Source organism: Pygocentrus nattereri, chromosome 11, assembly GCF_015220715.1.
Source record: "Pygocentrus nattereri isolate fPygNat1 chromosome 11, fPygNat1.pri, whole genome shotgun sequence".
Lineage (NCBI taxonomy): Eukaryota > Metazoa > Chordata > Actinopteri > Characiformes > Serrasalmidae > Pygocentrus > Pygocentrus nattereri.
In genome coordinates this window covers 138,689-150,000 of record NC_051221.1, presented here as the reverse complement: position 1 = coordinate 150,000, position 11,312 = coordinate 138,689, and the positions used below count along the sequence as shown (strand labels likewise).

Genomic DNA, 11,312 nt, shown 5'->3' with positions numbered 1-11,312 from the left:
CTCTTAAACTCCAAGCCTATTTTTGCCAATTTTCGCCTGAAATGATTTTTTTATATTAAAAATGATATTTTTATTGTCCTGCACTCTGTATTGTAGTTTATTGTATTGTATCTTATTGTTATTGTATTGCATTGAATGGCACAGAGTTCTGCGTTCAACTCTGGTTCTTTTTCTCTTGGTGTCTGCAGTGACATATTTGTTTCTAGCAGTATCTGAGCTCAGGACCGTCTTTTTCTCTAAGCTATTGATAACTAGCAAAGATACTTTCTCTAGATTGACAAAGCACTTCTTGTAAGTCGCTCTGGATAAGAGCGTCTGCTAAATGCTGTAAATGTAAATGACATACCCAAATATTAATGCTTTTTACTCAATTATTATATAATCCAGAGGCAATTTTAAGAAGTATTATTACTCAAAAGCCTTTACAAAATTAATTGAAAACACTTGAAATTATTGAAATTAAACTATAATGGCCAAAATATGGTAAAAATAGGAAAAAAAACAAGGTGCTTTTCAAAATTTCTTTTTTTGTTTTAGATTTTAGGGACCATAAACTGAAGAGGTCATGTCCATGAAATGCTTTTGCAGTTCCATATTTTGCCCCTTGGGGTCAAATTTTTACCATGTATAATTTTAAACTGATTACCCTCACTGATCAGAAGTTATTCAGTCTAGAGTAGACAGTGTACATACATGTCTGTGTACATTTCTCCAAGTGTCCCTTTGGAAATCTCCAAAGGACCACAACCTCTCCAAATTGAAAAAAAATAATTTTCTAACAATTTTTGCAGGAAAAAAAGTGTTTATGTATTACCTACTCTTGATGGCAACATCCTATGGTGTATTTCTTTACATTATTTGACAAGATTTTGTTATAACAACAATTTCAACTGTATTATAAAAGCCAAATAATTATGTTCAGCTGTGTTTACTGTGCCTGCTGCGCTCTTGGCGTGCTATCCATGGCTAATCTTCCTGTTTATATCCCGCCTCCCCTGATCCGCATCCGCCTAACGTGACACCTGGTTGGTCGACAGGTTTGATTGACGTGTCGTTGGAAAGGGGAGAATCTCAGCTTTACGATCGCGTTTGAACATATTTTAATTTGGGTTTAAATTAGACATAAAAGATTTTTGCCTTCTGTTTATTTCAAGCACTCTTTGCACATAAAAGAGGATTACTACCGAACGCGTTACCGGAAATACACGGGTGTGGTGTCATTTTGAAGCCAACAAGGAGAGGTAAACGGAGCTGTGGGCGGTTTGCGTGTGAAGTGTTCCGCCGACCGCCAGGGGTCGTTACGCACGGCTGCTGAGTTTTCGGAAAAAAAATTCTCCTGTTTGAAACGCCACACTCTTTTGGCTCTAATTTGGAAACCCTACATCGTACAGTAAAACAGATCATCGCATCGTAATCCGGAGAGCTAGACGGTTTGAATGATGTATAACATGCCCACATTGGATCAAATATGGATTTATAAAAACCGCAAATATAAAAAAATATTAAGCTTATTTTTTAATAAAACTTTTGCTAACAAGGTATGTTTCGCCCAAAATGGTTATTTTCTGAAAGGAAATACAGCTAAACTGGCTAGATAGCTGGCAAGCAGAGGTTCTAAGCTTTCATATGACATATTGGGTGTCTATATTGACCCTATAATTATTCATAAACACTGGCAAACATTAATTATGACACATTTCTGGCCCGCCGGCGGGCCAAGGCACGTAGAGAGGTTAAACTCTACACCCCCTCGTTTTAATCTCTGACCCCCTTGTTTTAAATTCAGGCTCTAGTGCATCACAAAATCAAAAGTAGGTGACCCAGACAGTCTCGTCAACATCTGAGTCTCGATAAAACAGCGTATAGTTTCCCTCGAGTTTATGTTGAATTCATAGACCACTTGCCATCACGTCACCCGTCATCAAGCACCGAGGTGAGGTTTGCTGTGTGTGGCCTCCACGCTGGTGATGTGAGGTGCTGTCATGGTGACAGAACTGCTTGCTCTATCACTTTCTTTAGAACGGTACGATAAGCTTCTCTACTCTGAGCTGAGGCACTGACTCGTCTGCTCCTCCATATTACTGAGAATGGCACACTCATTCAAAACAACCCCAAACTGCACTTTGACAGGTTTTATCATTAGCGTGGCTAAACCAGCACAAGCCAGAGGACGTGTCGCTCTGTCTCCTGCCAAACTCTGTGACAGAGAGAATACCGCTTCCATAAACAATGACGCCTTAAAATATGAAAACAGCTTTTTTGTTCATTTCGTTTTTGTTTGTATTCCAGTGAATGTTACAGATTTCATTTTCAGAATTATTTGTTTTTATTTTTATTCCAGTTGATGAGTAAATTTTTTCACTACTAGTTTTAATTGTCATGATTGTTCTCGTTAATTATAATAACCCTGGCACAAACACAGCTTTTTCAGTAATATTGCCAGTTAAAACATCTAAAAAAGACACTATTTTTCACTGAAAAACAATGAAAGCATGCAGAAAAAAAACAAATCAATATTCCAATCAACCACTTGCACAACTGGTGAAAGTCACTGGATGTCTCTACTGTCTAAATGTAGATCTGTGGTTGTTTTTCTCAGATCTGTCAGGAGATTTTAGTTTACAGCTGGTGATTTATTATTATCTAGCTCTACAGATCCACATTAGTGTTGAGGGAGGGGCTCTAAAGATGAAGGCCTGCTTTGATTGGATCAGACTGATGATGCAGTAGATCTTCTGATTAGTTACCCAGCAATGAAAACAACAACAAAGCTGTAGAAACCGTGTCTTACCTATCAGAACGTTGTCAGAACATTATCAGTTCGTCAGTGTAAACAATTTATCTTCCAGTTATTCAAAACTGAGATTTGGAGTTCCGCAGGGCTCTATATTAGGACCATTACTATTTACACTATACATGTTACCGTTAGGCACAGTTATAAGTAACCATGGCGTAAACTTTCATTGTTATGCAGACGGTACTCAACTGTACATATCAGCCAAGCCTGATGACCAATATAGGTTAAAGAAAATGGAGGACTGTGTAAAAGACGTGAAAGGCTGGATGTCACGTAACTTCCTCCTATTAAACAGTAATCTTAAATCTCGTCGACTTTCCAGCCACACCTGGATCAGCAGCTAAAAATCTCGGCGTTATAATAGATTCAGATTTATCATTCAATCAACACACAGGCGGCATCACTAGGACAGCTTTTCTACATCTTCACAACATCGCCAAGATCAGAAATGCCCTGTCCCTGCGTGATGCAGAAACACTAGTACAGCCTTTATTACTTCCAGGCTAGACTACTGTAACGCACTACTGTCAGGATGCACGAGCAGGAATTTAAACAAACTCCAACTAGTCCAAAACGCCGCAGCCAGGGTCCTCACTAAAACTAGAACATCTGATCATATCAGTCCAGCACTATCATCACTTCATTGGCTACCTATTAAATTCCATATTGATTATAAAATCCTTTTATTGACGTATAAAGCCCTACATGGTCTCGCTCCTGAGTACCTGCAAGACCTTATTTCTCATTATGAGCCATCACGACCACTCAGATCACAGAGTGCTGGCTTATTAATAGTTCCCAGAATTCCTAAGGCTGCAGCTGGGGGAAGAGCTTTTCCTTATAAAGCCCCCAATCTTGAATGATCTTCCAGAAACTGTTCGGGACTCAGACACAGTCTCAGTCTTTAAGACTAGGCTGAAAACTCACTTCTTCAGTTTAGCTTTTGGTAGCTAATGTTCCCCCTAGATAAAGGCAGCAGATCCAGGGGTCCATGGACACAGGGAATTATAGTAAACTGAGACGCTGGTGCCGTCGTCCCGCTGCTCGCACGCGGTCACTCAGGTTTGTGGACGGTGGAGCGGAGGGATGCCAGACTGTCTCAGAGTGCTGCCGTGTCTGTGTGTCCTTCTGGTTCTCTCCTGATAGTTAAGCTGTCATAGTCAGATCTGCTGGAGTCGTTAGCCTCACTCTGGAAATGTTTACATTCCCTGTTTACGTACAAACGGATAGAATAAAACTAATTCCCTCTCCCTGCTTTCTTTCCGAGTATACAACCGCCCACACATCCGGCTGGACACTGAAGGACGACTGACTGCTGAGCCCTCCTGCTACCTGCTTCAGACCAGGTGCCCACGCCCCAGCTGCCACCACCTGCCTTGGACTAGCTGCCCACCCTACACTGATGTTCTCATAGACTCCTAGTTATTCCTAATACTAATATTACTGCTATTAATATTAGTAGTATAATCACTTGTAGGTAGTTTGACCAGAGGAGGACGGGTCCCCCCTGGTGAGCCTGGTTCCTCCCAAGGTTTCTTCCTCAGTTCTGAGGGGGTTTTTCCTTGCCACTGTTCCTCCTGCCTGTAGCTCCGCCCCTCATTAGTCCCAGGTGTTTCACGTCTCCCCTCTGTGCATTTATACCCCTGTGTTTGTTAAGTCTTTGTCTTGCACTGTGAATGTATGTGTGTATCTTCCTCTGATGTTACTTTATCTCTTGTCGTTTGGTTTTGTTTGTCACAGACTTGTCTTTTCTCCAAACTTTTTACTTTGGACTCTAATTTCAATAAAACCAACCCACATTTGCATCCCGCCTCAACCGTCACACAGCTGACTCTGCAGACGTAGTGTAGCTCAGGCCTGGGGTTTCGGAAGATACACAGCGCACAACAGAAGATACACAACACGCAACACTACACATGGCAGAAGATCCAGTTGTAATGGTCGCAAAGTTATTTACACATTTTGGCAGCAACACATTTGGTCTTAAATGGTTAAACTTTATTACCCACTTAAATCGGAATCTGTAGTTTTTGTTGTCACTTTCTGATGTAATAGTGCATATTTTTAATACTTCTGCTGGTTTTTTTCCCTATATTTTTTTATATTTTAGAATCTTTGAAATTGTTACTATTGAAGTTTGCAACATTTTCTGGCTTTTTTTTCTTAAAAAAAAAAAAACATTCAAATACCTGATGAATTACTTTATCACTAATATAATCAATAGTCTCATCACTAGTTTAGAGTTGATGGTAAAGGGTGAGAACTGAAAAGGCAGGGATTCTGTCTGGAACATTCAAATGATTTGGACCTGCATGCCTCATTGACCACATGGACACCAGAGAAACTGCAACAACACATTAACCTCCTAGTTATCAGCACTAATGGGCAGGTCCTGGCTAAGGCAGAGTGGGTGGATGGTGTCATGTCCCACCTACACGTTACCTTGGAGGGTCACAGGGAATGCTTGAAAAAAAAAAAGGATGAGAGCAAATGTGTTTAATTCTTTCAATGTTGCCACAGCATTTACATTCACAATATGCAGCACAGGACTTCTAGGAATTGGCAAGTAGCACTGGCTCTAGAGGCCAATGAGAAGACAGCCTTAACCTAGGAAGGAGGGCCTATGGCATGTCATAGGATTCCATTTGGACTCTGTTTTGCCGCCACTATCTTCTAGTGGCTAACAGAGCAGGTCTTTGCCCACATGCTGAGAAGATGCTGCATGAACAGCCTATTTGTCCATGACCCAAAGCCGAGAGAAGTGGTCTTCTACTCGGTCAGCCTTATTCTACACCCCATGTGTCAAACACAAGGCCCATGGGCCAGATCACACCCGCCACACGGTCTTATCCAGGCCACGAATATCTGTTCACATTAGCTTGATTCATACTCCTCTGCACTACAGTCCCCAGCATGCACTGCAATGAGGTGTACTCCGACTTTCCTACCCCAGCAACAGTCTATGTGGCAGCAGTTACACCTCAGTTCTACACAATCCTACACAATTCCACACCAGTCGTGTCACCAAACGCACTGGCTTCATTTACACGGAATGTCAGCTCAGCAGCTCACAAAGCGTTAATGATCTTGCAGCAAAGAAAGGAAGCCAGGTGTCCAGTTCAAGCGGACAGGTAGGATTAAAAGACTGAGCTCTTGGGGACTTTACATTTTAAATATTTCATGTAGTCATGTAATATTTCAAGGTCTACTACAAGTTTTCGCATGTTTTGAATAAACAGTAGTCAGTTCGGGTTACAGCACAACATTCATTAAGAATGAAATAAAACCTTTTTTTCTGGCTCACAGATTTGTAGAGATTTTTTAATTGGGCTCTTTTACTCGTTTAGTTGGACACCCCTGTTCAACACCCAGTGAAGTCCCACTACAATGCCAGTTCACTTCTTGGAAACACTAAAAGCTCTAATCAAACAGGGGACAGAAAGAGGAGATAAACGGGAATGTAGATTTTTTCGGAATTTGTTTTGACAGTAGAGGGCGTCCTATTACATTCCCCTTCAGATGCTGCCTCTGAGTGAGTGTTGGTGGCTGTACCTCCTGAAAGCTGATAGCAGTCATGGCCCCATTGTGGAGTTTCTTTCTGAAATCCTGAGCCACTTTGAGCTCGTCTTTGCTGAATTTATCATGTCGTATCAGAATCGCCACCTTCACAGCCACCTTCACCAGGTTCTTCAGGACCTTCTGGGCCTCGGCACGGTTCCCTGTGTGCAGCTTAGAGACCCGGTACAGCTCGTCCAGAACTTCTCCGCTGGTGTCGTCCACCATCATCTGGGCCATCGACTTACTGGCCATGTGGCTGAGGAACTTCTTCTGGGCCTTCATGGCCAGATCCTTGGAGCTGAATGCCTCCATGCTGCCCCCTCCCTGTGGGGGAAGGAAACACAATCATACAAATTACACAACCTCTAACACAAACTCCTAAAGAGAAACTAGGACACTTGAACCCTCCTATATAACCCTCCTGTATTCATGGTAATTATCAGGACAGATGCCATAATGTTTGATGTTATGATGGCTAACTAGAGGGAAAATTAGCATGCAACATAATAACGTAACTATGGCATGTTTATAGTGTGGTGATGCCAGTATTATGCAGCAGTGCATTTTAATAAATACTATCAATATTAACATTTATAATAATAATGACTGATGAATACACCTCGAGAATGCTACTAATGCAACTGATATTTATTCACCTACAGATCAGATTCTGTGTTGTTTTGGTTTAAATGGAAAACTATATCAGAATTGTTTAAGTCTGGACCAAATCTTTAAGTGTAGGAAGCAAGTTCAGCAGCATCAGCACTCTGAAATATTTCATCATGCCTCTCCGGCAGTGAGAGGCCGTTTGAGGAAACTTACAGAGTTAGTGATATCTCAATATCTAATATCTAAACACTGCTTTATGAGAGTGCTTGGGTGGAATTTAAAGATATTACAGATTATCATCATTAGTTCTTTGAATTTTCAGTGTTGTTCACTGCATGTGTGCAGCTTCATCCTCAGTGTTTATGTAGAGAAGCGAAGAGTCTTTCTGAGGAAGTGAGGGTTTCCGCTGTGTCTGACAGAGGAAATTGCATCTCAGACACACACCACAGCCTTTGCACACTTCAACCCAAACACAGTCAGACTTTATGGGTCAGTGTTCTGGACAGGAATTAATCCTAATCCTAGGACTATATTTTCAGTCCAGTGGAGACTCTCTATTCAGTACACTGTGTAGTCCAGGACTAGGCTTAATCCCGTTAACAATAAGCAGTGATATGCTTACTCACATTAAAATTAACTACATAAATTACACTTCAGTCTCTTCAGTTCTCACTAAAGAGTTGTTATTAATAAAAAAGCCTCAATGTTTAATTACACCAGTCAAAGTTTATCACTAAATGGGTCAGGTGTAAAGGAAGTCATCCAATTATTCATTCAGCCTGAATGAATGAATAACCGGCTCTAAATGTAGGTATTGTGATATAAACCGAGTCCGTTCTACAGTTTCTCATTAGACTGAATGAATAACCGACTCTAAATGTAGGTATTGTGATATAAACCGAGTCCGTTCTACAGTTTCTCATTAGACTGAATGAATAACCGGCTCTAAATGTAGGTATTGTGATATAAACCGAGTCTGTTCTACAGTTTCTCATTAGGCTGAATGAATAACCGACTCTAAATGTAGGTATTGTGATATAAACCGAGTCTGTTCTACAGTTTCTCATTAGACTGAATGAATAACCGACTCTAAATGTAGGTATTGTGATATAAACCGAGTCTGTTCTACAGTTTCTCATTAGGCTGAATGAATAACCGGCTCTAAATGTAGGTATTGTGATATAAACCGAGTCTGTTCTACAGTTTCTCATTAGGCTGAATGAATAACCGGCTCTAAATGTAGGTATTGTGATATAAACCGAGTCTGTTCTACAGTTTCTCGTTAGACTGAATGAATAACTGGCTCTAATGAGAAACCGTAGAACAGACTCAGTTTATATGACAAAATAAAGACAAAAACCTGAAAATAAAATGATCAAATGAACCATTGACGCTACATAGCTAAAATACATAAAATCTGAAATCTGTGATTTAGTCCATGTTCATAGGTAACAGAGAGTCCTGTGACGTGTGAAACCACATTAAGACCATTAGAAATGACTGAACTCCACAGTTTGAGACAAGTGTACTGACTTAAGCATGCAGGTAGCATCATGCTAATTGGTGGGTGGCTTCCATTACTTGTTAGCCTTGTAGCTCCAGAGCTATAAGTAAGGGAGCAACTTCAGACAGGTCTTATCTGACTGACCGTATCTGGGGTGGGATATGGGGAGCAGTGGGGAGTTGAGCTACAGCGTTAATGTGCTGTCAGAGCAGATGGAGATCTATAACTCACTGATGTAGTGAATACAAGCCCTGTAAGTAAAGCAATTAAACATGCTTACATTTGTCTTTGGCATCATTATTAACACGGCTTAACATGAATATCTCTGCTGTTGGAAACAAAACCTTGTATCTCCAAAACATTAACTTTACAGGAGAAGCAAAAAAACTGCTTTACTTCTAATGGAACTCAATGGAACCAGATGTCTTTCCAAGTCATTTTGAGCTGTTTCTTTTGGTCCATTCATCAGAAAATTTACACACAATGTAAAGACCAACAGGTACTTTTAAATTAGGTCAAAAACTGAAAAACCCCAAAAACATGCAGTTATCTATTGGTTATGGATGTTTAAATTCACTCATTAATGTCCAACTTTAGCTTCTGAGAAAACTCTGAGAAAAGTTGTCCATTCATATTTGACACACTTGAACGGGAAATGTAAATACATGCTTTATCTTACTTCTTAACTGGAATAGACCGTCATCATATCTACACACTGGACAAAACGGAAAACCTACTCACTGTTAAAGTTACACATCCTCCTGACTGTGATCTACATCTGCTCCTCACTGGTGGAAGGAAAACCCCCTGTACAGCACCTCTGAATACGAATGGAGCCACTACCTGTTCCAGGAGGTTTCATGGCCAAGTGTAAACGTCTGGATTCAGATGGACTGGCCAGTTAACTGGCCAGTTAAGGGAGTCATAATGTTCTAAGGTTCTAAGGAACATGTTCTTCCCTGGCTGGACTGTGAAGAGTGAGAGAGTGAAACAGGCCTTACCTCTACTGAGCTGCAGAGCTGACCGTGGATGTGAGTCTTTAGGAAAGTGCTCGGCTCTGAAGTTTACTCAACTGTTTCTCTGATTCAGTAAAGATCGTTTCCTCAAAACAACTGAGCGAGTCACGCCTAGCGCTAACACTTACGTGGTTTCCTGACTTCCTGTCTATCTGAGAAAGATCAAAGGAGGAAACGGCAGCTCATCGTTTCTCCATCATGCACAAACACGTCTGCACAAGCCTGCCAGAGGAAGGAGCTCCACAAGCACTGTTTACTAATTAGAGCAGAAAGAGGAGATGAATGAGACATAGAGGAGGAGGAGGAGAGGATAGAGGAGATGAATGAGAGATAGAGGAGGAAGGGAAGATAGAGGAGATGAATGAGGGATAGAGGAGGAAGGGAAGATAGAGATGAATGAGAGATAGCGGATGAGGAGAGGATAGAGGAGATTAATGAGAGATAGAGGAGGAGGAGGAGAAGATAGAGGAGATGAATGAGAGATAGAGGAGGAGGAGAGGATAGAGATTAAGATTAAGACTAAGATTAAGATTAAGATTAAGACTAAGACTAAGATTAAGACTAAGACTAAGATTAAGATTAAGACTAAGATTAAGACTAAGAGACCCTTATTAGTCCCACAGTGGGGAAATTTCACCTCCGCATGTAACCCATCTGTGCAGTGAAACACCACATACACACTAGTGAACACACACTAGGGGGCAGTGAGCACACTTAAATGATTATAAACAGCAGTAAAGACATCATACAGGCCCTTTGATGTGGCTCAGTGCTCAGCAGCCCCACAGCTGGCTCCTGGCTTCTGAGTGCAGGGACGAGGAAGGGGGGGGGGGTGTTGGCTGGGTGGTCACACAGTCATGACTTTGGGTCCATGACCGCGCTTTTCTACAGTAAGCTGTCCGGTGTTTCTGCTACATGTGGGCAGTGAAGACAGTCTGAACAGAGCAGACGGCTCATCTGGGAGTCGACTGAGCTTTGTTTTCAGTGGCCACCACTAGCAGTGATTAGTAAGAACAGACTTCCAGTGCATTTCGGTTCATTCAGCTCCCATTTGGTCTACAGTGCCAGTAGAGCGTCACTGCAGGTGACCGCAGTGCCTTCAAATCCCTGTGGACTTTCATTTAAATTCCTAGAGTCAGTGCCTTTCATACTGGGCATTACCTCGAATCTCGACTGATCCAGTCATCAGTGATCAGTGTTAATATCGGGGGGATTGGGGTGCTATTCATCTTGGAGATGTGCTGTGGTCTGATCACTCGGACCACCTGTAAATGTGTAGCGTGAACACTAAAGCATCTCGGACCGCAAATAAAGACCACTTAATGAACTGCATCACCACTGCAGGCATGAGAGCAGCTAAGCGGCTTCATTCGTCCTCGTTTGTTTATAAGCTGCGTTATCAGCCCGTCAGATCAACCCGTGCGTAACCGCTCACACGGCCCCACCAGCCAGTTCTTCAATAAACGCAGAGAGGCTGGCGCAGGAAACACGTGCGGTGCTCGTCCTCCACATTTGATCGTTCGCCGCAGACACTTTTGAGAGCCCTGGAAAGTCCGACTACACACGGCTACACATCTCAGTGTATTTTTATGATCAGATCACTGAGATGATGCTGATACCAAGCTTGAACAGGGCCAGTGAGAAACATGGCTGAGCGATGTGGCCTAAAGCTCCGGCTCAGCCTGGGTGGGACATGAACAGAGTACGTACCTGTCGTTTACGCATCTCTGTGGCTTTGTCTCCCCACCGGTCCTCTCAGACGATCTTGCAGGACGGCGCTGTGCAAACAAAGGAAAAACTCCAGAACTGATATGAAGTTTTACCATAA

General features: G+C 41.9%; 1 protein-coding gene across 1 annotated transcript in view; it reads right to left on the bottom strand.

Moving 5' to 3' along the window:
• tnfaip8l2a (tumor necrosis factor, alpha-induced protein 8-like 2a) overlaps nucleotides 1-9,635 on the bottom strand; it is an 11,443-nt gene extending 1,808 nt beyond the window's left edge. The window contains exons 1-2 of the mRNA XM_037542476.1: nucleotides 9,470-9,635; nucleotides 6,350-6,679 (exon numbers count right to left, since the gene is read on the bottom strand). Of these exons, the coding sequence (XP_037398373.1) occupies nucleotides 6,350-6,667 (318 nt within the window). The 5' untranslated portion in view covers nucleotides 6,668-6,679; nucleotides 9,470-9,635. The remainder of the gene's footprint in view (nucleotides 1-6,349; nucleotides 6,680-9,469) is intronic.
• Nucleotides 9,636-11,312: the final 1,677 nt, after the last annotated feature.